This window comes from Solea solea, chromosome 7 (assembly GCF_958295425.1).
Source record: "Solea solea chromosome 7, fSolSol10.1, whole genome shotgun sequence".
Taxonomy (NCBI): Eukaryota; Metazoa; Chordata; class Actinopteri; order Pleuronectiformes; family Soleidae; genus Solea; species Solea solea.
Window position 1 is genome coordinate 16,403,421 of NC_081140.1, and position 27,421 is coordinate 16,430,841.

The 27,421-nt window shown below is 40.4% G+C and overlaps 1 protein-coding gene across 1 annotated transcript; it reads left to right on the forward strand.

The window, feature by feature from the left end:
- The first annotated feature begins 3,414 nt into the window (after window positions 1-3,414).
- tlcd2 (TLC domain containing 2) lies at window positions 3,415-26,298 on the forward strand. Its single transcript, XM_058634604.1, has 4 exons — window positions 3,415-3,890; window positions 4,667-4,749; window positions 7,018-7,100; window positions 25,129-26,298. The coding sequence occupies exons 1-4, from the start codon at window positions 3,712-3,714 to the stop codon at window positions 25,513-25,515; spliced, it is 732 nt and encodes a 243-aa protein (XP_058490587.1). The 5' UTR covers window positions 3,415-3,711; the 3' UTR covers window positions 25,516-26,298.
- Window positions 26,299-27,421: the final 1,123 nt, after the last annotated feature.

A 27,421-nucleotide genomic window follows, 5' to 3' on the forward strand; every position in this document is an offset into this window, starting at 1 on the left:
ACATGTGCAGTGAATTTCAGGGACTGAAAAAAATATTCCAGAGGGCGTTATTGTGATTGTAGGGGTAGGGCATGGACAAGCGTGGTTTAACAAACTAGTTTGGCAAGTAAATGCTGTTTAGAGAAGCAACACTAATACGTTTAGACCAACACCAAATTATGTCACTAGGTTAAATTTCAGAGGGCGTTATGTTTTTTAAGATTTTCACATTTTTTCATTTATGAGGTAATGGTCATTTTCTATATCCCATGATTTGTAATAAATATATATATATATATATATATATATATATATATATATATATATATATATGCATATGTATGTATGTATGTATATATGTAGGTCACAAAAGAACCCAGAACAACATCTAAAGAACTGCAGGCCTCACTTGCCTCAGTTAAGGTCAGTGTTCATGACTCCACCATAAGAAAGAGACTGGGCAAAAATGGCCTGCATGGCAGAGTTCCAAGACGAAAACCACTGTTGGGCAAAAAGAACATTAAGGCTTGTCTCAATTTTGATGTTCTTGATGTTGATCCAAGACATTGGGTAAAATACTCTGAGGACTGACGAGACAAAAGTTGAACTTTTTGGAAGGTGTGTGTCCCATTACATCTGGCGTAAAAGTAACACCACATTTCAGAAAAAGAACATCATACCAACAGTCAAATATGGTGGTGGTAGTGTGATGGTGTGGGTCTGTTTTGCTGCTTCAGGACCTGGTGGCATAGGCCAAACAAAGGGCGTATGATGACTTGTATGCTAGGTTGGAAAGTAAGGAGGGAGAGAATGATTTATACAGGTTGGCAAAACAGAGAGATAGAGACGGGAAAGACGTCCAGCAGGTTCGGGTGATTAAGGATAGAGAGGGACATGTGTTGACAGGTGCCACAGAAGTAATGGGAAGATGGAAAGAGTACTTTGAGAAGCTAATGAATGAGGAAAATGAAAGAGAGCAAAGGGTAGAAGAGGTAACTACTATGAACCATGAAGTAGCAGAGATTAGTAAAGCTAGGGGGGCACTGAAGAGGATGAAGAATGGAAAGGCAGTTGGTCCTGATGATACACTTCCATATAGGTATGGAAGTGTCTAGGAGAGGAGGCAGTAGAGTTTCTGGTTAGACTATTCAACAGGATCTTAGAGAGTGAGGGGATGCCTGAGGAATTGAGAAGAACCATGAGGCTACAGGGAGTGGAGATAAAGAAGGTGGAGGATTTTAATTATTTAGGGTCAACAGTCCAGAGCAGTGGAGATTGTGGAAAAGAGGTGAAGAAACGTGTTCAAGCTGGTTGGAATGGGTGGAGAAAAGTAATGTGTGATAAAAGAGTATCAGCCAGAATGAAAGGAAAGATATACAAGACAGTGGTGAGACCAGCGATGCTGTATGGTCTAGAAACAGTGTCACTGAGGAAAAGACAGGAAGCAGAGCTGGAGGTAACAGAGATGAAGATGTTGAGGTTCTCTTTGGGAGTGACGAAGATGGATAGGATCAGGAATGAGTCAATCAGAAGGACAGCACATGTGAGATGTTTTGGAGATAAGGTCAGAGAGGCCAGAATGAGATGGTTTGGTCATGTACAGAGGAGAGATAGTGAGTATGATGGTAGAAGGATGCTGGGGTTGGAACTGCCAGGCAGGAGGTCCAGAGGAAGACCAAAGAGAAGGTTTATGGATGTAGTGAAAGAGGACATGAAGTTAGTTGGTGTGAGAGAGATGGATACAGAGAACAGGGTGTATATATATACGTATATGTATATATATATATATTGATTTTCATCTTTAAACTTCACTCTTGCAACCAATTTATTTATCAATAAAGTTAATACCAACAGTATTTATGTTTAGTTTTGGTTCAAGCGTGTGGTTACTTGTTTAAGGGAAATGTATTATAGGTATCAACTAACGAAAATATTTTTAATGGGTTACAATTAACAATGGAATTAACTTTAATTGGAAAAAAATTATACATTTTAATTAATCTTGTGGTAATTTTTATTAAAAAGTCAGAATAAAAGCATCTTCAAGCTGTACAATTTTGCTCCTAAAAATAATTTGGGCGTTGCAATTGCACATTGTGATCGAGTGGTGGCGCCGTGTCATTCATGTTTTTTACTCCAGCTCTGGTGTGGTAGTGGGAGGAGCTGCTGCTTTCGTCACTAACGCTGAAGGAAACACTAACGCTGAAGAAAACTATGCATCAAATTTGAATTTGAATTTAAATGTCTAACAATATTGGAGTGAAATAAACCATTTACCACACTCAGAAACATAAACGTTATCTGTTTACAATGTTGAATTAATTAATTATTGTTCTCATACAGACGTAAAATGAGGTGTGAGGAGCTATGTTGAGTTCAATATCCCTCGTAATTCGCAACTTCCTCATTCGGACACTATTTTCAAACGTTAATATGCTTTTGTTGACAACTTTACATAAATTCACATACAACAAACTCTCTGTTGATATTATAATGATATAAAGCAACAAAGAAAATTAAAGAATAATTCATTATGATAAATAAAAGAAAAATAATAATAAGACACTCGATTGTAATCTTTGCACTATTAAAGGTATTACATTCAACATTAAATTACATATACACGCTTGTTTGGTGTTTTAGCTACTTTCATCAGTGTTATTATTTACTTAATTTTAGATTGATTTAATAATAGAAAATTACTGTCATAATGAATACTGTATGTTTTTATTGTGATGTACACATCAATCCATATCCAAACAAACACCTTTACTTTAATATTATGTGACACATCATCAAGAAAATCTTGATTGTGATATTATGATGGAATATTGTGTTATAATTTTAAGTTAAATAGTTGTTGTTTTGGCCCACTTTTTTCCCCTTATGACCAGATTAGATGCTCACTGGCCCCCAGGTCATTTGAGTTTGACCCCTCCTCTGCTATCATGAAGTCATGCTGTATGTTTCATGTTGTTTCATGCATCCATGTTTGGTAAGTATTGTCTTGTTTTTATGCTTTTTTTCCCCCATGTCTTTTTGGGGGGTTTTATGCTCTCATTACAAGACAAATTTCCCTTTGGAGCAATAATGGATTTAATTCATTCATTCATTCATTCATTCATTCAGCCAGGCAGTCAGTCAAAATAGTACACAATAAGTTAAAAAAAAATACTACACAATAAATACACAATAGTACACAATAAGTACAAACTAGTGTAAAATATTGCACGTGAATTTGAAAGTATAGGTGTTTTAGAAGCGATCTGATTTTTACCGTCTTTTGTGTCTTATGTGTAGGATAAAAAAAGAGAAAAGGATTACAAAACGCCGAGTTTTCCGAATGCACGTGAACGTAGAATAACACATGTAACATGCACTTGGCCACGCCCCCTCGTAGTAGGGCGGGCAGACGCTGCTTGGTTTGTGTTTATGTCAAAAAGTTACACAAGCGTGCGATGAGGTTGTAGAACAGGACGCACTCGCACGAGCGCACCGAGGTTTCTTCACACCTGTGAGGAAGAAACACCTGATACCACCAGGGAAAAAGACACGAACAGGCTCGTCCACTCCGTCTCCGCGAAACTAACACCTTTTTCCACGGTTGAAGGACAGTGTTGTAACTGTGTGTGGGTTCATCTGGAATACACGATCCGTTGACGTCCCACGTTCATCTGGAATCCTATCATCGTCTTCACCAGCAGCGTCGTCCCGCTGAAAAACACTTGAGACATGGATGTGAGGTCAGTGATTTTGACCACGAGCTGCTCCGTGGGCTTTTTCAGACTTGTCAACGCAGGAGTCAGTCAACTGCCCATGCCCAATCCTGCGCGCAGGAATGCTTGGAAATGGAGAAATATCTCCACATCATTCGTGCACAGTTTCATCACGGCGATCTGGGGCGTGCTGTGGTGAGTTTACCCCGGGTTTTCCCTCTTCATTTTAAACCAGTTGTTGATTGAGATTTGGCTCTGGGCAGGGGCGTGAACATGGCAGCTCTTTGAGGCCCCACGATGAAAGCTGAATTATACAGTTTTTTACACACACACATATATATATATATATATATACAAATATATATATATATATGTGTATATATATATATATATATATATATATATATATATATGTGTGTATATGTATATATGTATGTATGTATATGTAAGGAGTAGCTATTAGTTTGGTTTATTAAATGTCAGATAATCAGTGTGTCTCAAACCTGGAAATGATGATCAGTTTGAATGATTTCTTTGTCAACTGGAGCAAAGAAACCAGCAACTAATCACATTTGAGTGCTGAAAAATCGATTAATCCATTTTCAAAATAATTGACTATTCATTTAGTAATTGATTTATAATCACTTAATCGAATAATTACAGCCGTAGTGTAGGACTTAATGCTTTGGGGAAAATATCCAATTGAGTTTTTTTCCGGACAGCTGTTGCAATAATGAATGAATTTGCACTTTAATTTTTTCAGTCAAGGTTAAGTTCAATATTTACTGTGTAATTTATTTTCAATGTGATTGAATGTGATTACTGAACTTAAGGGTCTCCAACTGTTTGGAATGGCTCCATTCAAGTTTAAATTTGATTGTTGTTCAACTTTTTATTTTAACTTAAATTGTCAACAGTTTTGCACAAACCTTTTGTTTCATTTTGAAAATCTTTTTTCCCCCTGTTTGCAGCTTTTTCCTTCATCCACAGATGGCTGAAGATTTGATAGAGACATACTCGGTGTTTTCTCATGCCTTGGTATCATTTTCAATCGGTGAGTAGAAATCCCCCCCCCCCCCCAACCAACACAGTATTTATTCAGTCCATTTAAAACATGTTTGTTTACCTTCTTAGAGCCAGTTTGACAAGGTAAACAGTCATTGTATTTCTCACTTGAATGAATTAGCAACTCATTTGTTGATAATGATGTGACTGTAAAGCATGTAACGATTCAGTCATTCTTTTGACTGGCATGGTTTTTACTCGGGTACAAAGTAGTGAGTTACATTTACTCGCGTTACTCTAATTGACTAGAGGTTTTTTGTGTACTTTCAAGTCATTTTTAAAACTTGTAATTTTACTTTAGTCTGTTTATTTTTGGGAGTGCTGTACTTTGCTATGTTTATAAAAAAAAAAACATCCTTTACTGAGTTAAAAAATTTTTGGCAAAATTAAAAAAAAATAAATAGAAATCACACACTGGAAACTTTGGCAGTGAATGATGAGGACAGGTGAACGATGAGGACAGAGGACAAGTGAATGATGAGGATGGGTGAATTGGTGCTAATTAAAGTCCCTGAGTGAGTGAGAAAGTTAAAGCATTTGTGACCTTTGACCCATTTTGACCAATACATTATGTGTTTACATATTTTATTTTGTCAGCACTTTAATTGGTAAAGGTTTGCCTTTAATAAAAAACAATTAATGTGGGATTTGTGTCACAAGACACAAGAAAGAACGTAAAAAAAAGTTTTAACTAACAACCTACTTTTTTACTTCAACTTGAGTACATTTTTAGGCCAGTACTTTTACATTTTTTATCAAAAAAGTGTCACTTTTACTTGAGTAGAATATTTCAGTACTCCTTCCACCGCACGACTGTACCTCCAAACACTTTAGTTTTCGTAACGATTTAATGTTTAAAATATTTTAAGACCAGAGCAACAAGTAGCATGTGATGGTGGTAAAATCCAAATATATTGGATCTGTGCTGCACAACAAGTTCTTCTTGAGGATTCCCAGGATGTTTGGCATTCTTTCAGGAAGCCCAGCCCTGGAAGCTGGAAAAGTGAGGAGTATTGTCAGTGTGTGAAGTTCAATAGGGGGCATTATGAGCCGTCCCAGGCACCGGGCGTAACCCTGTGACATCAGCAACTGCGTGGAAGAAAAAAAAGAAAGAAAGGCAGATGATTTATGCAATCCTTCCACATCAGATGCTAGTGATAACAGGAAGAATAGGGCCTCAGTCACTCAAAAGCAAGTGAAGCACTTCTCCACACCCTCACGCCAGAAATGGGGAAGTTTTTCAGAAAGGTTCTCCACGTTCAGCTCTGTGTGTCGGGAAACCTCGCAGTGACATACCATACGTGATTGTACACTTGTTGAATCAGAGTCTTGCATGGTGCCTCAAACAATGCATTCACAGGAAACCAAACATGGTTAATGTTTAAAGGTTTTTTTTATGTGCCTTAAATAGTCTTCCATTCACACTCCACATTGCTTCCTGAAAGAATTCTTTTCTCTCCCCATGTTTTACCAGTAAAAAGGATGTTGACTGTGATTATCGGCATGTTTTTGTTGATACAATAATTAGAAGAAGCTAAAAATGCTATTCATGCCTGTTAAACAGTTTCTGATACCTAACCATGTTATTCTGTTAGTGTCACCATGTTGGTGTGGGTCACTTGTCTGACTAACTGGTTTAAGAAAGGAATTCCCTCTTCATGTAGTCTCACTACACAGGATTCTGAAAAAAAAAATAGTTCCTTCTTCCACAAGGGTAAGAAGGAACTATATCAAACTTGACCCCAACTCCACCTCGTTGGAAAGCCTGCGTTCAATAGGACTCTCTATTGTCACTGTGCTGCCGAAATATCATATAATGTACTTTTTTGAAATGTACATTATGTAAATTAAGCAAATGAATGCTTGGTAGCAACCTCGTAATAATTAGTTGTTCTGTGGCTTTCGTAGCGACCACATCAACAGAAGGGTTCTGGTGTCAAATTTCAAACATAATGGGGTTAAATCCTTCACCAAAGCCCCCGGCTCCTGAACACCCCTTTGTCCTCCATCGTGAACACTTCATTATTTCTCCCGCATTCAGAGGAGCAATCACCATGGATACGGCTGTTGACGGAGAAGGGTTGGGGGGTAGTGGATATGAATAGCCCCTCTCCAAGACGCATCTTGGTTGCGATCACTGTCGTCATGGAAGCAGGTGTCCTCACTGACACTTGGCCGCTCTTGTCAAGAGGATCTGTTATGTTTCAGTGGATGTGATGAGTTGTTGACCATGTCTAATTCCTGCCTATCTCCACAGGTTACTTCATCTACGACTTCTTGGACATGGTGCTGTACCAGAAGCTGACCCAGTCCTGGGAACTTCTCTTTCATCACATTGTGGTAGGTTTACCAATAATAACTTGGCCACAGATGGTACTGAGAGGAGATGGTTGCACTTTAAGCTGTCAAGACAAATCCCGCGCCAAAACCCAAACATGCATGTCAGACGTGCGGATGGGGGGGGGGGGGGGGGGGAGCAAAATACCTGTACTTCTTGTCTTACTTGCAAAGACCAAGTGAGGGAGGGACAAAGACGGTCATTCCAGTGTCTCACCCCCCACCCCACCTCCTTGGGTGGAGATGAACTCCACCCATTTCACTCTGTCTTTTGCTACCCATTTAACCTTGCGACAGTTTATAGTACCTTTCCCATCACATTCAGTTATCTATCTTCATAATACGGTGACCCTCAGCATGAGATCTGTTAGTCCTTCCTAAACAGGGGGCAATGACCTGACGTGGGAATATAGAACACTACACCCTGAATTCATATATTCCTCTGCTTCTTCAGGCTGCATGCTCTCTGCTGCCATGCTCTTGTCATTGTCATTGTCATTGTCGTGCATTACTTGCCACACAAGCGCTGTTGTTTCGAATTCGTGGTGTGATTGTCTCTGACAGGATTTGTGTGTAGGGTTTCTGTACAACAGCAATAATTTAGATCATGCATGTGTGGGTGCCAGTGAAGGAATTCTCTCATACTGAAATTTAGAAATCAGGCCAGTGAGAATTGACACTACATGTAGCAAAGTATATCGTGTTTATCCATCGCAGAGTTCATTGGATGGTGCCCTACTTGTCCACAGAAGTTCTTGGAAATCAATTTCCTAATTTGTGAATAATGCTTTTGACAGAACAAAGATGTTTTAGTTATAGAAGAACAACATGCATACATAGCTGTGTCAACATAGTGTATAAAGAGGGACATATGGTGTATATATATATGTAAACATATAATCACACACAATATATGTAAAAAAAATCTAAACTGGAAAAACACTGAAGAGTTTGACACCAGCACAGAGGCTGATACTGTGACCAAAAACGGTTTATGCTCTTGAATGGTTGTCTGATTTAGATATGGGGGTTACTTACTGCAAACACTTAACATGACAATCAGATCTCATACAGTTTATCAGCTTGTTATCAAGTAATCCAGTCAGAGGATGTGAGATTTCCTCTGTTGATTGCTGAGGTGTCCTGATTTCCATCTGGAATCATTTTCATAACTGCAGGGAATGAAAGACGAACAGATTTTAAAATGTGCACCTGAAAGTCCATGAATTTGCACACCCTCCTGCACCAAAGTCCTTATAGAAAAACAGTGGTTTTGTTGCTGCCTTGTTTTATAAATTTGTTTTAACTTAGGTGACACATTTTAACTTAGTGATTGAGTCAGCAGTGGATCAGTAACTCCTGTGTGCCATGTTTCTCTATGTTCGTTGGTGCAGGGAGTGAGCGACGCAACCTTAAGTTTCCAGTGGTGAAATAATGCTGCAATAGTAGACTAGGGAGAAACAGATTTTAGCCCCTTGATAGAAGGCTTACCAAATAAAATCTGTCTGCATGCTGGCAGTGAGAGGTGATTTTTAAGTGCAGGTAGCTATTTTTTCACAATAATGTTCCCATTATGCGAAAATGGGATTTAACTGTTTGCTCAGGTGACGTCTAAAGTGCATTAAGGAGAGTCTGCATGTCTGGTGCTGTTGGAATAAGGAGTACTTCCATGATCCAGGCATTCCAAACAGAAGTGGAAGTTATTTTTCCCTCGTCTGTTTGGAGTACCTGGATCACTGTCTTGCTTTGAAATGGTCACTTAATGGGTTTTGGTTAGGTGTCGTATATCAGGAGTGCAGAAAAGGGTCATCTGTTGATGATGGCACCAGCCCGTTGTTTGTTTGTTTGTTTTTTATTGTTTGTTAACACAGTTAAAGACTTGCCTGAATCGGATGGAACCAGTGTTTCTCTGTTGGAAATGGTCATTTCATTTGTGGGAACCAGCTTCACCCGTTGTTGCTGTTAAAGGCCAAACAGATTTTCAGAAAAGATGATTGTGCACTACTTTCTGAAAGCCTACAGTGAAGGGCTGCTTTGGTCGGGCCAGCTGGCTTCTGACTGTCACTAGAGTGTGGGAGGAACGGAGATTTCTTTCTCATTCACTTTCACATTTATTTTCCATCATCAAGACTTGAACACATTTCTTTTTTTAACGATGTTCACTTCTTGATTTCCATGTTGTCACTATCTTGTGTTCTGGTCTTGTATTACGTATTCTTTTCATGCAGCTACTGCAAAATTAGGTTTTTGTGTTGGATGTTTTCCCACGGAGTGATTACTGAACTGGGCAGGACTTGCGGGTCATACAGTCAGGAGAAGGATGTTGATCTCGAGATAATCTCCTCACAGGCAGCCACCTGGTTCTTCCTCTTCCACCTTTCATACTTTTTACAACTCTGATGTCCAGTCTGATTTATTTGTGTGACTCAAATCTGTGTGGCTTCTAAAAGCTGGACAACAAGCATGTCTTTTGTCACATTCACTCATGTCATTTTCACACCTAATAGTCTGCTAGACTCGGTGACATTTGTTTTGGTTGTGTTTACCCACAATGCTCTGGTTTTTTGGCAGACCAGAGGTCGCTTCTTTGATGCGCATCAGAGTTCGGCTGCGCATTCACAGCTCAAAGTTCTCTTTAGTGGCCAAATGAATTCATAGATTGGTCTTTTTTTCTTTCCCTCTCATCTTATTTTTCGTCTTTGCTGTTATGCTCCGGTGAAACCCCCGCATCCTCTTGTTCAAATGCCTTTGACGCCCTCATTTCTCCAGTCTGCCATGAGGGTTTCCTCTTTTACACAAGCATATATAGAGAAACAGCTTGTGGTGTAACATGAGTTTTGCTGAGGAGAAATAATAAAGTCAAATATTCCATGGAAGGGTTTTTCCCCCCCTGCCTTATTGAATGAAGTGGAAATTGCAGCTTCTTATTTCTGGCTGAGCAATTTATGGGTCCTGTCAGCCATAACCTTCCTTTGGAAAACAGGAAGTCCCGATAACTCTGCCAGGAGGAGGACACCGCGTTACAGGGAGATTAAAATGATATATACATACTATACATCGTAAAACCTTTAAAGTAATCATACATGTTTAGTCTGTTTTAATGAACAGTAAACAAAGCACAGAGTTCTACATGATTTTATTTGAGCAGAGCTAACTGAAGTACATATGGTGAAGGTAAAAACCAAGGTTTGTTTGCTGGTCCTGTAAAACCATGCCACATCACATGTTCCATCTGTTGCAGCCTTATTTGTCCACAATTTTCCATAATTGAATTCGAGCTGAAATAAAAGGCAGATACTTTTCCATTAAGACCAATTTTCTCGTTTAAAAAAAAAAAAAAAAAAAAGTGGAAACACAGAGTGCTTCATTTTTGCCATTTGGCTCTCTCCTTTTCCCTCTGCAGATTGATGTTTTCCTACATCTTTGCTGTTTTTCTTCCAAAAGTCCCTGTCATCCCTCTCTCATCAGACAGAATTCCAGACGGACAAAATCTTTGTAGAGTAAAGGCCAACAAGGCCGACACTCATCTAATAATGCAAACCAGGGCTTCACGGGTTAATGTCCTATCATGAGGATCAGTGCTGTTTTCACTAACATCTGCTCTGGTCCGTGATGTTCACTTTTAATTTAAACATGTTTTAACGTAACATTCTCTCGTTGTAAGCAAAGCTCAAGGTCTAAACAAGGCTCGTTCAGCCTCTGTCACTAACTGTGATCTTTGGATATCCATCTTGTTCACTTCGTTTATCCAAATTCAACCTCCGTCTCATGTTTTTTTCTCTTGAAGGTTCATCTTGCACCAACCTCAGATATGAATGGAACTCGTCTCAGTTTACCAGGCATGAAAATAGATATTTGTGGGAGGAGTGTGAAGCTGTCTGTCAGCAGGAAAAGTCAATTTTGGAAAGTAGGAAACAGACTATATTTGGTGGTACATAGGGTTAGAGCCCTTGTTGTCGCACCATTGCCAATTTAAGCACATGATGAGGTCCGTGAAATCCATGGCACGGCGTCACAAGTGCATTTATGACAAATTCAAATCCACTTAAGTGGGAAAAGGTTGCCGTAGTGGATAGTAAAAAAAAAAAACTGGTTAAACTGTGCCTGTCTTTGTGTTTTTTTTTTCTAAACTTCTGCTTCACACATGTTAAGTTTGGCTACCTTTGTTTCCTGTTCAGCTTTTGGAAAATTGGCTAATTGAGTGTAGCGGCATGAATATGTGTCACCGTCTTCTATTCTGGATTCTGTAAATACTTTTTCTCTCTCTCTCATGATTTCTCTTAGGGCTGAGACTTTTCCCCCCAAATCGAGTTTGAATATCACATGACACACCGTTCCTTTTGAAGGTATTTGCTAGATCAAAAGTGACAGCCTTAAAGGGTCTGTTCACTCAAATCAGAAGAAGTCAATACATTCTAAAGCTGCATGCACACTGCAGGTCTTGATGTTGCCCATGTCTTATTTTTTTTTTGGGAGGACAATCCCATATCTGTGTGGGGACATTAAAGAGGCCATAGCTCGGAGGTGCCGATTAACGCTGCGTTTGGGTGTGTATCTGCGTCATTACCTCGTCTATGAAGCCCTAAAAGTCCTGAGCTCTACAAAGCGGCAAGGCACTTCCGTTGACTAATTACGTCACTGGCGAATCTCACCACCAGCAGCGCCTCCTAGTCCAGGCACTAGAGTCCGTGCACATCCGGTGACGTACTTTCAACCGTAGAAGAAGAAGAAGAAGAAGAACTACTCTCGTTGTAGCTGCTGAGCGTATCGGTTGAGAACATGTCGAAATGAAGTTCAGCGAGTGTTTGCTCTCCCCGCCAACGAGCAAAGAAAAGCTCAGGGGATATCTTTCATATTTGATGGGAATATCCCTGCTACATTTCCCAAATACCTCCATGTATGCGGCAACCACTTCACGGAGGATTGTTACACAAACTTCAGGCAATATAAAGCAGGACGCAGCACCAAACTTCATCTAAAGCAAGGAGCAGTGTCAACAATACGTATTTTACAATATTTACAAACCGTAAAACTGTGCCTTTGTGTGCATGTTCTGCCGTGTAGCATTAGCGATAGTTGGCTACAGGCTAAGCTATGTGTGTTTATCATCTCGGTAACCACAGCGTTGTCCTGCAGCACTCTTTGCGATGGAGGTGGTTAACTTGTCAAAGTGTCTTCTGACTCTGGGTCAGACTCTGGATCAAATGCGTAAGGGATTGTGGCGAGGGGTCGTGACGACGGCATTACTCAGTGTTTTGATAATTGCTAGCGGTGCATCCGATCGGATGATATCTGAATCCATGTGCCTTTTTTTTTTTTTTGCTCACACTATCATGGGTCAAAGCTGATGTGTGCCACATGGGAGGAGAAGATCAGAGCCGAGTGACTTGGTGCCACCATGCAGTGCAAATGCAGTTAGCATTGAGGTGTGTGTCCAGGTGTGTGATTTGAGGGAACTAGCCCTTTAATGTCTCTGGACAGCCTCACTTATACAAACGGCTCTAATTGAGCGTGGTGTATAATACACCGCTACACCCCAACATTAAAACATGTACCTGGCTTTAATGTTGTGACTCATTGGTGAATATAAGAGGCCTCATTTTCAGTCTAAACCGTCAATAATGTGATTTAAAACTTATTTTGTAGGTTCTGTTATTCTCCACGTCTCTGTGGCTTGAGTTGATAACAAAAAAAACAGTTGAATCCAGTCACCGACAGCTTTCCGTTGTCTATTCATGCCCGGAACTATCCCATTCTTCCTTTTCACAGCAGCAGCTGATTAAGTATGTATGGTATGTTTTTGTCTTCACTCGCCAGCCCACAGATATACTGTATTTCCAGCCGTCCACATTCTGTGGCCTCTGCCACGCCTCCATCTTCCTCTGGTTGGACAAACCACATGGAGCTTGTGTTACTCTCTTTACTTAGGTTTGTGCACCAGGAGCTACTGGAGCCTCTCTTGTTTCTACTGTTTTGTTATTTTTGTTGCTGTTGGGCCTTCAACTTGACGAAAGTCAACAATTTCAGTCCACACTCGTGTAGAATAATGACATTCAGTGAGATGGAGAGACACGTATTGCAAAAGACAAAGTGGAAGCTTTTTTTTTTTGGCGGGCGAAAATCTGGTTTCATCATTTTGAAGGGGAACCCCCTGGAGAATTCCTTCATTCTGGGTTTATCCCGGCATGAGGACAGACATCTGGTCTGCACTTAAACTTTAGGTGCCCTAGAGAGAGGGCGGGAGGGAGAGAGACATGCACATGTGCAGCAAACCTCTTGTTTGAAATGTTCCTTCACTACAACTCCACTCCATATATCACACACACGATCTTGATGTTTACCTCCCTGTCCTTGCATAACCTCGTAATGTCTCTTCGCTTGTCCCCCCCCCCCCTTGTCCACCTACTCTGTGCAGCTTGGCCCGCCCCCTCACATGGACCCAAACCAACGAGAGTCTGCACACTCTTGTTTTTGTGTGGGGTTTTTTCCATCATGGTATAACGGTCTCAGACACTCAGGAATTTCCCTGTGTATTGGCTTGGTGTTAGGAGCTGTTCACATTCGTGGACAAACTAATACAATATTACGAACTATAATGCGCAGTCGTGGAAGCGGCTTCTTGTCTTTATCAAACACTTCACTTCTGATATATTTTGTGCATTTAAGTGTGGACAAATCTTTTATAATGCATGTCTCGTCACAGTTTCTGCCTTTTGTGACTGTAAAGACAGAAATAGAAACCTTGATGCATTGGTTGGGAACTTAAAGTTAACCCTTTAACACCGAGTGCATCGCCGGCGACACGTTTGCGCTTCGCGTTACAATACTTACGCCACAGTTAGTGTCATCGGAAAAGTTCCAACTGAAAGCTGAGAAGTTGCACATTAAAGCCAACATGTGGTTATTATGGTAATTTCACTCGCGCTGTTGCAGGAAGCCGGCGAATCAGCGTCTTTGTCACCAGAGAGGAGAGAGTGGGGAAAAAACGTGTTTAACGCGCAATGTGTACAACTGCGGTATTTATGTTTTTCTTCATTTTAATTTGTTAATACACTATTTTAACATGCAGTAAACTGTAAATAACTGCCAGATATTGGAAGTTGTTCTGGTCTGGAAAAAATGGGCAAAAGCACTTGTCTGACCTTTTATGGTTAAAGATCATAAAAGGTCATAAGAGGGTAAGGTGTGTTTAAGGGTTAAGAAACAGGAGGAGTATCTTGTTAGTGATCAGATAAGAAGAAGTGATTGTTGGAGGCAAAAACAAACCCATCACAGTGTTTATTAAGGGCAAGTGAATGAAGCAGTACTGATACATGTATACAGAACAGGTTAGACTTGTGTCAATCAGTCTCCGGCCTGATTAGAGCAGTTCCACACTCACATACACGTATACTTTAGTGCTGGAGGCTGGAGGCTGGAGGCGGTCCTCAAAGTGACGTTATGTTTGTCCACAGTTGGTCCAGCATGAAGGAATGTTGTTTTTAAAGACATCCATTCATGGGTGGATTTAAATGACAGAGGGAGCTGACGTTCACTCTGCTACTCGTCACTGGTGAAAAGCAAGTTCGAGCAAAGTAGCTACTGTGCAGTTGTGGGAATTAGAGTCCGTCACTTGCTGCTGCGATGAATCATGAGAGGAAAAGGGGTTTCCCTTTAGTGTTCCTCTATTTTCTCAGCTGCCGCTGCCTTATTTATACATTAAAACCTGCCGCCTAAACTGATTAGGTCCAGCCTCTGTGTTCTGTTCATTTTTGATCCTAACAGAAAGATTTAAGAGTTGTCATCAGTGTTAAAAGACTATTGTCTGGCTTAATATTATCATGATGACAAATACAACACCTGCCTGTGTCTTTATGACAGTGACCAAACAGGAACTGCCAGGGCCACAAAAGTTGTCTGTTAAGTGAGTCTTTCAATTATTACATGATTGTTCTGTGGCTTGAGGAACAGTAAAGATGCCTCCCAAAGCTCAGGCAATGTAAATAAAATCCACAGAAAAGTGTCAAGTAAAAAATAATGTCCTTTCTTGTCTCATTGAGGCTTTTTCTTGTGTCTGTGTGTGAGAGTGGATCTCCACTCAAGCCATACCCTCTTTTACCGCCTCTGCAGTTTCCTCCTCGGCTCTCTAAGAGGTGCACATTGTGTCAGACATCAGTCATCCCTTGTTGACACACCCAAAAGCCTCCAACCAATGGATACAAAGAGAATAGAGAGCACACTTGGCTGAGGTCCAGTTGCTGTGGCAACAACACAGTGTGATTGAAAAACCAGCGTGGGTAGGGTTTGGTAGTATGTGAGATTATAGTATAGGATTATTCTCCCACTGAACATTTGTAGTTACTGTTTCAGTATGGTATTGTTTTTGGAAGTAATTTATACTCTCTCTTATATCTATTTTATGAACATGCAGCTAGATTTAACAGCTTAGCTTTGCCCAAATACAGGAAACAGTGCAAAGTCACTATCTCTTCCAAAGAGGGTATCATCTGCCCTCTAACACATCCAGAGTTTTGGAAAGAACCAGTTTTGTCTTATGTGTGTTCAAGCAAAATAGGTGAAATAGTGTGATTTCTTGAAGGAATTACTATATCTTTCTACTTTTCACTGCTGTCAGAGATGTGCAGATAAAACATGGCTGCATCGTTTCATAAAGCTGGAAAAGACTGGGAAGCTTCTCAGTCGCAAAAGTTACTTAAAGACACTGTTTGGAAAACTGAAGTGAAACTTAAGAAGCCTCATGGATGAACGATGAAACATCTTTAGTCGAATCCAGTCGTCCTCATATACAGTAGCTGGTGGAAATGCCGATGAAAATGCAGCCCATGAACAAAGGAAGTGTCATCAGATCTCAGGAGCGTTTTTTTGGTACTTTTCCTAATGAGGGTGGCAGTGCACTGCAAAAGCCATCATTGGCTCAAGTAAAAAAAAAAAAAAAGTAAGACTCTGTTCCCACCCAGAGTCTGAATACGTCAAATGTCTATGATTCATCAAAACACCTATTAACAGTCGCAGAACCTCGCCCCGCAGTAGCACATAAAGACACGTCAACTACACGTTAAAAACAGCTTAAACACCAGGAGTTAAAATGGCCTGATGTGGTGCTGCTGCTGCTGCTGCTGCTGCTGTCAGCTGACAGGAGTAACACAGGTCACATGATAGTAGTTATGTTGAACATCCTCTTTGTGTGTGTGTGTGTGTGTGTGTGTGTGTGAGTGATCATTATTGTCTTGCATTTCCATGCTGGACATCCTTCCCTCCATTTCCTCTGACCTTCTCATCGACCTGCTGCCTCTCAGTCTGTGACCAGATGGCTTAAATCTCTCTGAGCGTGCTATTGGTTTCCTTCCTATTGGCCTCTTCCTCTCCTTGTTGACCTGTATTAAGGAAGCGTTCCCTGTCCAGTAATCTTTGCGTAGGAATTGCAGCTGTGTTTAAATCGCGCTTTTGTTCGAAAGACGATGGGGAATATGTATCTGTGTGAATCAATAATTGACTTTACTACACCCAAAAAGGATAACTGATGCAGTATTTAGACAGCGATGATGAGGATGTTTTCCTGTATTTTTAGGACCAAAATTACAGCTATTTCAACCCTTTTTTTTAAGTTAATGTAAAGCTGGAATAGATGACATAATTATTGGCTCAAACCTCTCATTATTATGTTAAAATTGATTGCACAGGGTCATGGTGGTAGAAAAACAAAGTTTAAGCTGGTCTGTGTTATTCTCCTCCTGATACAAAGGCGTGTTTATTATCCCCTAGGGACATTAAAGTTGTTACCACAGAGAAAACAACCGAAAAGAAAACTGCTTATCTGAACATCCACATGATGGGCTGCAGTTTCACAATACTTTTTTATAAGTAACTCTATTGTATAAGTAATTATTCAAGTCATAATTTAACGTGAATGTGTGAACACTTTGTGAGTTGTTTGTGTGCGCCACCCCCAGGCCTGATGAAACTCCTCCAGCTGTTTTAAAACATGTGTGTCAACCTCTGCTTCTGTAAGGCTCCAGAGGGACTGTGTGTGTGTGTGTGTGTGTGTGTGTGTGTGTGTGTGTGTGTGTGTGTGTGTGTGTGTGTGTGTGTGTGTGTGTGTGTGTGTGTGTGTGTGTGTGTGTGTGTGTGTGTGTGTGTGTGTGTGTGTGTGTGTGTGTGTGTGTGTGTGTGTGTGTGTGTGTGTGTGTGTGTCATAGGGACATTGGGGACACATTTCAGACTAAAAACCAGTCAGTTGGAGATATTGTGCATGTATGTGCACTGGTTTAATGACCTCCCTCTTCTTACTACACCACACTCTTGGTTTTTTTTGGGGGGGGGGCTTTTTTTTTTTTTTACATGATCTCATTACCATTCAACACACACTGTCCATTGTAACAAATGGACTGCTGCTCTGGTACTGAACTTCTCTTCCTTACTGAGCCAGCTGGCAAGTTATCAGCCAGTGCCAGGGAAACTGGTTTGACACAAACCGCGACGAGGAGTGAAGACGACTCAAGTTTTAAATATTTAAAATATGCTATTTACAAAAGGACGAGCATCGGGATGTGAATGCCTGCTTGTGAAAGGAGTGGATATATCACAAGTGTTGAATGCAGTAGAAATAGCAAACAAAGTAAAAGTGAGCCTTGGGGAGAATGAGGGAGAATGCAGGAGAGAGAAGAAGCAGGTTTAACAGATGGGGTAACATATGACCACATACTGTAATACACTTAAAATACCACATACCTTTTCTCCTTGTTGGCCACGTCTGTCTGTCTGATGGTAGATGTAGGTCATGGCCCAAGAACAACATGATTCCACTCTGGATATGGATCAGGATTTATTTAAAATACGTTTGTCAGTGTAATGTTTGTGTGATCTTTCGTGTGATGACACTGCGGGAAAACTTTTGGCGATTAGATCTTGATGCGTTTGTTTTTCTTGAACGCAAACATTCAGGAGAAGAGATACCGGTGACATCTTTTTTTTTTCTTTTTTTTTTTTTCAAGTTGTTCAATGATTTGTTGCAGTTTGCATCCAGTGGTTTCTCCTCTGAAAGAGGGATGAGGAGGTCCCTCACTGGGGTGTTAAGAGCGTTTAATTGAGTCCAGGGGGAGCAAATGCAACTAACAAACAACCACACCACCTTGTTTTTTTAGCCCCTTGTTTGGATTTAAAACAGGTGATTATAGTACTAGGTTCATGTGTGCATATATATACGTATGTCAGTATGGTAAGTGGTCTGTATTTATATAGTGATGTTCTAGTCTTGATGACCACTTCATACCGTCGCCCCCATTACCGTAGCCACATTGTCATCGAACTCTGTTGAAGCACGAACTCTTTCAAACCTGTGGACGTTCATTTTATAAACATGCATGCAGTCCAAAGGTTAAGTGACGCTTGCTTTGCCTTCTTATTTACCGTTTAAACTACAGACCTCAATCCACATACCATCCATGTCCAAGGTCCAAAGTCTGCGTCCATATTACTTTCTTCTTAAACTGCACCCTCTGTGTGTCTACATATATGTGTCATTCAAACACAGAATGCATGAGTACACTTCGGTGCAAAAGTCTCAGCCTTGTTGCTTTATGTCTCTCAAACTATGTGATTATTGGCATTTGGATTGGAATGATGTGACTGAAAGTTGGTCTTATATACACTGCCTGACCAAAAAAAAAGGGTCACATCGTTGAACTGCCTTTAGCTTTCTCATTCACTGTGGCATTGTCTCCATAAGCTACTGCAATGTCACAAGATTTATTTCCGTCCAGTGTTGCATTCATTTTTCACCAAGATCTTGTATTGATGATGGGAGAGTCGGGCCACAGAGCAAAGCCTTCTCCAGCACATCCCAAAGATTCTCAATGGGGTTAAGGTCTGGACTCTCATGCTCCCTGAACCACTCTTTCACAATTTGAGCCTGATTGTCATCTTGGAATATGCCTGTGTCATCAGCGAAGAAAAAAATGCATTGATAGAATAATCTGGTCATTCATTATATTCAGGTAGTCAGCTGACCTCATTCTTTGGGCACATAATGTTGCTGAACCTAGACCTGACCAGCTGCAGCAACCCCTTACCTATTTGCTTAGTTAAATCCAGGTGGCGACTTTTTTTTTTTGGCCAGACAGTGTATGTTAGCAAGCCGTCAATGAGTTCATGCAACGTGTGTATGTGATGCTCAAACATGTCATGAATAAAGCTCGCAGGTGGATGTAGGTGGACGTGTGACATAACATTGTCATTGGGCTTTACATAAAGTGTTATTAAGCTATTTGAGCTGCTGTGTCCTTTGTACCAAGATTAAGTATGGGATGGCTGTTGATTTGCAGATGGAACCCAATAAAAAAAAGATGACCACCATAAATGTACAGTTGTCACATGAAGATGCTTGATGCAGTCTGACACACTGTTTCTAAATAGAAAAAACATTATTTTATACATTTCCTTTTCTATAGAGTTCCTCTGTAGTTTCAAGTTTAAATCCTTTAAATCCACAAGAAGATGCTTTGTTACTCCATTGACTTAAATGACACATAATATTGTGTTGTATAACGGTTTGTTTTAGATGTTTCATTGTGTCTTATCTCCCCGACTCAGATAAGACTTCAGGTGAACCATGTGAAAGTGCTGTGTGTGGTGTGTGTTGATGCAAGTGTGAATGTGTGTGTGTCTTATAAACCACGACCCATTCCTGTGTTTGAGTTTGTACTGTAGATATTGTGATTTTAAATTGTGAGCAGGCTCATTTTATACCACTTACCACACAGGAACTCCCCTATATGTCAATAAGAACCTATATTTAGTTCATTGCAAAGTCCTGTACCTAGCCTGTACATTGACCATATACGGATTCTTTTTAATATGTATTCATGTAACCCAGCAACTGTTTTAAATCTGTTCCATGTGGCAACTCACTGTGACATAATTAACCACCCTAAGCAAACATGATGGATAATGCAATGTCTGTATTTTTAGCAACATAAAGATCATAAAAGTTATTATTTTCCCAGAGTGCTAGTTTCTCACGAGTATATTATAGTAATAATGAATGCAATGATCACTATAGTGTGAGTTAGCGGTCAGGTTATTTGTTGACCTTGATGACTTGGTGTTATGACACACCTCATTCATGCAGGACAAGGTCAGAATCACCTGGCACCTGTCATTACAACTGAGAACAACTGACCAACACTGTGTGATCTTATTGATGTGTGTGCAAAGCGCTGTGGCCTGTTGGCTTAACTGTTTTCCCTCCCAACATGCTGACTGATGAGGGCGGCTGTTTGTGCTGAACACAGCACCCTACCTGTCATCATTGCACCATCCCTCATGGCTATCATTAAAATAGAATGGATCTTTACTGTCTTTGTTGCAGGAACAATGAATAAAAGTGCAAACCTTTTTTTAACGAGGGCCAGTGGTCCCTCTAGACCTTTTTTAACAGTGAAAGTTACATCCAAAAGCACTGTTGATTTTATTTTCATTGTCACAATTATCATTTTTAAGTGGCAATGTAACCAAAATCTAAGCCACGCGAAGTCAAGTGAAGTTTCTTTCACATCTGGAGTCAAATAACATAAGATAAAAGATGATGAATGCATGTATCTGTCTTACCAGCAGAGCTCACCGCGGGACGCGTGAATATCTCCTGGGCCATAAACGATACATTATGAAACTGCAGCTGCGCGCCTTACAAAATCTGATCGGGCTGGACTTTGGACATGCCTGCTATATAAAATACAAAGTGGCTAGCCTATAATCTATATATTGCAAAATGGAGTCAGTGGTAATGTTAGAGACCTGCTCTCAGCATATAATATTGCACAGGTCTCACAGGTGGGGAGTGGGTTATCAGTTATTCATTCATGGGTGGGGGAGGTCTGTGGGTAAAAGGTTTTGTTGAGTCTGTTTGTTCTTGACCTGAGTAACCTGTAGCATCCTCCAGAGGGGAGGGGGGGGGAGAAAGGTGCGAGAGGTCTTTGATGATACTACTGACTTTGCGCTCGAGTCTGCCGGTGTAAATGTCACTGAGGGGGCTGCTGCCGTCGTCACCACCCACTGCAGGTCCTTCCTGTCCTGACTAATTCTGAAGTGACCAGAACTTAGTTTAACCAGGACAGAGAGAAGTGAATAAAACCAATAATTTACTACAGATTGTACAAACAGAATGTGATGGTAATGTCTTTGTATAGTAGGGCTACAATATAGGTTACATTCAATATTGATGAACCTGTAAATTAATCCTGGAGACGGTTGTCTAAAAGACAGGAGGCGGAGCTGGAGATGCGAAGATGTTCGTTGGGAGTGACCAAGATGGACAGGATTAGAATGAGCATATTCGAGGGCCAGTTCAGGTAGAACAGTTTGCAAATAAAGTAAGAGCGTCAAGGTTGAGATGTTTGGTCACTTGCAGATTATGATTGGGATGGATAAAGGATGCTGAAAATGGAGCTGCCATGCAGGAGGAAAAGAGGAAGACCACAGAGAAGATTCAGGGACGTTTTTTTTTTCATAGTCATTTTTCCTGTGACTGTTCTGTTGCAATAGAGAGCCCATAGTCAATCATATGGAACACACAAACACCTCATGATGAAAGTCATTCCCTAACACCGTCGTCTTTATCCCATGACCAGCACTTACTCACCAAAAACAAACAAAAAAGTTGCTTTAACAGTGGCTTCTCATCACATTTTACAAAAAAAAAACAACAAAAGCAATATTTTAAACAGTATCTTCAGTGTGTAGATACCGTTTAAAATAGGTCTACTGACTATCATGACCATAAGTTCATATACTGTATACAAATAAACACTCCTGAGGTTTTTTCAGTGCGAGCATTTATCACAGAGAATCTGTCTGCAGCTACAGCCCCTCCAGGAAAAAAAAAAAAACTGTTAAAAGATGCCCACTAACCATTACCCTGACCCTAACCCCAGCCTTAACCACCGTCATTTTACACGCAATCACTGCTCATGTGGTTCTGTGTAATTTGGAGAACGTGACGTTCCACCCCCTCTCTTGCAGTCATTACCCTTTCAACTCTGTGTTTGTCTCATGCTCTTCATTCAACCCTTACCACAGTCAACATAGATCTTTACACTGGAGTCTTCATAACGAATGAATTTCAAGGTCTAATTTGTTGTACGTGTAACAAAGAGAAGCAGAAGCAGATGCATTAGGACTCTTTTTATACGGCAGAATCCTCTCTTTACTTTTCCAGCTGATGAACACAGTAGTTAAAGGAGTTCCTACACTACAGTAGGCGACAGATGGGTGTGCTGAATGAGAGTGTGAATGAAGCTGCTGAAATGGGTCGGCGTGAGTCGGTGCCAGTTCCTGCAGAGTGTTGGCTGAACAGCCTGTCGTCCAGATTCTCTGCGGCTGCTGCGACCGTATGAGACGGCAGCGTTTACTGCTGTCACAACATACCAGACACTGTCCGTAATCCTTTCCCCTCACTCCTCACTGTGAAGTCAGCAGATGGGGGATTCGCTTGACTTCAATGTGATTTGCTTTTCTGACCCAGGTTTTCAGTGATGCTGCTGCCCCCTTGTGGAGTGCATCTGTATGTTACATTACATCACAGACTTTCATAAGCACAGTTCAGCAGTAAATGAGTCACAGGGCTGATGTTGGTGTGGTTAGTCAAATACGGTCAGACGTGATGAAAGCGTTCAGTAGTTTGCATAAGCGAGCAGAGTGGAAACCATCAACTCTCCTCTGTTTCTCTGCAGTGTTGTGCATTAAGGAAATAAAAAAATGTAAATGTCTTGGGTTTTGTTTTCCTCTCAGGGTTGAATGACTTCAGCTGCACATAGTGAAAAGAATCATCATCACCCTAACTGAAAAGCCCTGTCATGTGTTTACACATGAGCACAATAGAGCTGCAACTGATGATTATTTTCATAATCGATTCATCTGTTGATTATTTTCACAATTAATCGAGTAATCGCTTAGTCCAGAAAATGTTGTGTTTGTCAAATCTGGAATTGATGATGTTCTCGGATGTCTTGTTTGGTCCACAAACCAAAATGATTGAGTGTTAATGATTTCTTTGTTATCTGGAGCAAAAAGCGCCAAATCCATTAATTCATTAGTTGACGATTAATTTAGTAATCGATTGATAATCAAGTAATTGTTTCAGCTCTAGAGTGCAACATGTCCAATAAATGTTTTAGTGAACACCTTTTTATAAATGTAAATGCCACCAGTGATTGGTGGATTAGGCTTTAGGAAACACTGGATTAATCTCTTTTGAGATTGTCACCAAATTGATGAATCTGTAAAAATACACAGTGTAATTGGCTTTAAATGAATATGCCTTTTTTTTTTTTTTAGATAATTAGATTAGAGTCCTTCATACAGCAGATTATATTAGAAATACTGTTTCTCCTCCTAGCGTCACTGTTAATCCTGGTTTGGCCGTGGGCTTCTCTGTGTGGCGTTTACATGTTCTTCTCACATGTGTATGGGTTTTCTTGCAGTTTTCCAGATTCCACCCACACTCCAAAAACATGTAGGCAGGAGTTGGAGGTCTCTAAATTGACCATAGGTGTGAATGTGTATTTCATTCTGCTCTTAGGAGATCATGGAATAATCACCTCATTATCATGGGATAATAGCCTGTTATTGGATAAAGGCCTGTTCTCTTGTGTTAATGAGATGAATGAATGTGTTATTATAAGATAACAAGGCTTGTTTTCCCAGAATAATGAGATAAATTAATGAATAACAAAATGTGTTTTCTCTGGAGGACGAGACAAGACGGTGTAATTTGTGCTTGTGTTAGACCTTACAGCCTGATGCTCCGATCACTAAATTCATCATGCAAAATAACACAATGAAAATAGTAGGGACTACTGTGCAAGTGATATTTGTGTCGAAACTGAAAAGCAAAACGGGGGCTTTTATTCTAAAAGCAACTCTTTTAATGTGGTAACAGTGTCTGACTTCCTGTCCTGCTCGTCATCCGGCAAAATAGAACACAGGCATTCAGTGGAACTGGAGCTGCAACTAATGATTATTTTCATAATTGATTAGTCTGCTGATTATTTTCTCGATGAATCGTTTGGTCGATAAAATGTCAGAAAACCTTCAAAAAATGTTGATCAGTGTTCATCAAACCTGGAAATGATAATGTTCTCAAATGTCTTGTTTTGTCCACAAACGTGGTTTTTATAAAAACTTTAACACTGACCACTGCAGTCTGTTCCCTGGTCAACTGGCTCCCTCTTCATTCTCGTAGACAAACACATGGATTGGTCTCTGTTCATTTACCGTTACCTTAATTGGTAAAACTCCACCTTATCTTCACTCATTACTCAGTATCCATCACACCAGTCGTGCTCTTTGTTCCACTCATCCCCAAAGTCCGCACTAACCCACATTTTGGTCGTTCATCATTTGAGTATGACTGGAATCATCTGCCACAGACACTAAAACTCAGCTCATTCATTCCGCTTTCTTCTTTTAAAAATGTAGTGAGCACCTGCTTTTAATCATGTTTACTCAACACATGACTGATGAATTGTTTTGTTAACACCTAACCCTCAAAGTGTCAGTCTGGACTTTTGTTTTGCTTAATTTAACCATAAAAGGACCAGATAATGTCAAGTGCTTTTGTCAATTTTTCCAGAATAACAGTTCTTTACAATTTACTGCGTGCTAAATACAACAATTTGAAATGAATTTGTGTTAAATTTAAATTGGAACAGTAGAAAACATATTTACAATAAAAAAAAAAGAAAATGTTGAACGTTTGTCTCTCAATGTGCAAAAACAGGCCAAAAAATGGAAACTATGTACAGGTGTTCTTCCCCCTCTCTGGCGACAAAGACGCTGATTCTCCGGCTTCCTGAAACAGCAAAAGTGAAATTGCTATAATAACCACATGTTGGCTTTGACCTGCAACTTATATCAACTTTCAGAAACCATTGGAATTTTATCAATAGCACAAACCGTTGTGTAGCTACAGTCATGCAAAGTTTGCTCTGTCTTATCCGTGTTCACCCTCCTTCTCTCCCTTCATTGTGTCTCGTAGGTGATCACCTGTTTCGGCCTCTCCGTGCTGTCGGGCCACTATATTGGCTTTGCCGTGGTGGCGCTGCTGGTGGAGTTGAATTCCGTTTTCCTCCACAGCCGGCAGCTGCTGCGCATGGCCGGCATTTCTGCAGGTACGCTGTACCGGGTCAACAGCATGATTAACCTGGGCACGTACGTGGTGTTCCGCATCAACACGCTGGCTTGGATGACCCGCTGGCTCGTGCTCAACAGGGACAAGGTGCCGCTCCTCGCCTACACGCTGGGCAGTGTGGGCATGGCCATCATGACCGTCATGAATATCGTCCTCTTTTATCGGCTGCTCAAGAGCGACTTTTTGAAGGGCAGCGCCCGGGAAACAAAGAAAGATAAGGAGAAGGAGATGTAGAGAGGACGGGGAGGAGGTGAGACGCGAACGATTGGATTCACAAACACACTCATTGCTGTTCGTTTTAAAACACTCTGTGGTTGAGACTTGGTACTATTTTGTCTGTGTAGCACACATGAAGCTGGGATCTTATCACGTCTCATACTGTATAAGTCCATCCACTCCGTTGTAATCGGTGGGTCTCATCACAAACACAGATCACACACAACCACATTATCTCATCTGTTGAAGTCTTGACAGTTCAGGCTTCTGTGCTGGTGCACTCGTGCTCACCTTAACTGCTAATGGTGAATGGATGATTTCTTTTTCTTTTTTTTTCTTCACATAAACAATACAAGGTCTTGTCAAACAAACGCCAAACACCTTATTGTCACACGACTAGATGTAGCTCATGGTGAAATATGAAATATTCACTGTTTGTAAAACAAACCCATCGACATGCACGCATGCATCTATATACATTATATACATATTGTGTGTAATTGTACATACATGAAACACAAAAAACACAAAATCTCACGCAAAGCTTATTTATGATTTAGTTCAAATAAAATAAAATAAAAGGTGTTTAACACTTGCAGAGGTGGAAATTTCTGTTTTGATTCCCTAACAAATACCCTCAACCAAAAACCACCTGCTACCTCAGAAAGCTTAGCAGCATCTTTTTACATCATTCTACAAGAGGTTTCACTGATTTTTAATAGAGGAGAAATATGTCAACAACACAAAGTTTGTCAACGGAAAGTAGGAAATGACCTTTCTTAAAACAAAATGGATTTTATTTGACGACACGATGCACAGCAGTTTGACAGCAACTGCTATTTTATACTGAAAACAAAAGAAATCTAAAAAAAAAAACTAAAAAAACTGCTCTGAGTCGAGTGTTTATCGCTTGACACATGAATCAATGCACTGACAAAAAGGAGAAACGGTGACCTCACAGCGGTTATCATTCATGTCCCATGACGGTGGACAGTCTGCAGTAGGGAGTTCTCAGATGGGCAGATGTTGTTGTTCCTCTTTTGGCCTGTGGGTGGCAGCAAACTCCTCCCCAATGGCCTCACCACCACAGATGTCTTCATTCTGTCATATCAATATAGATGTGTGCCTTCTTCACACAGACAGATGCAGGGAGACGCTCACACAAGCAGGTCTGAGATCTATGACGACGGCACGCTGTCTCTCGCTCTCTCACTCTCTCTCACACACACACACACACACACACGGCTGTCTAAACTCCAACAAAAACCCACACTAAAACATCTCAGTCCTCATGTGGCTCGGAAACGTGTACTCGTCATTCATGTGTCGTGTTGTCGCTTTTTGTGTTTGCTCATTATCTGCAGGGTTATACTGTGTATTTTCTTTGTAATTTATTGTAAGTTGGGTTAACGATTTTTTTTAAAGAAATTATTGGAATAATAATTGACAAATTGAGGTTGAATGAATTGTGAAAACAGTGGATAGAGTTTTGAAGCTGATTGTGAATGTTTTGCCACTTGGGGTCAAACTTGTGGAAGCCGAAGCTTTTAAAAAAACAAAACCGCTATGTCTCATGTGCATGACCCATATTAAAAGCTACATTTAGTCAGTTTATTTATAGCAAAAACTAAGGCAGTCAGATGCGATTGTACTGCATTAATAAGCTGGATTTGTCCACAGTCATCTCCACCTCATTTCTATGAATGGGGATAAGCTAAAGTAACAGTTTGTCTGTATAATGCGCTTTATTTTGACATCTGTACCTTGTTGGACTTAGTTTCAGCCAAAGTTGCAGCTGCTCCACTGTACTAAACAAACTGCACTGTTAGGGAGGAAGGAGGGGAGAGTTTGAGTTTTTTTTCTCCGTCACCTCTTTTAACAAACATGTGTATCCCCATTTTAAAATTGTTATTTAGATTTGCAT

Excerpts from the sequence above, each read along its gene's own strand:
- tlcd2 (XM_058634604.1), top strand. The coding sequence starts at position 3,712 with ATGGATGTGAGGTCAGTGATTTTGACCACGAGCTGCTCCGTGGGCTTT. Across the intron at positions 4,750-7,017 it reads CTTGGTATCATTTTCAATCG|GTTACTTCATCTACGACTTC; the intron begins GTGAGTAGAAAT and ends CTATCTCCACAG. Across the intron at positions 7,101-25,128 it reads TTCTCTTTCATCACATTGTG|GTGATCACCTGTTTCGGCCT; the intron begins GTAGGTTTACCA and ends TGTGTCTCGTAG.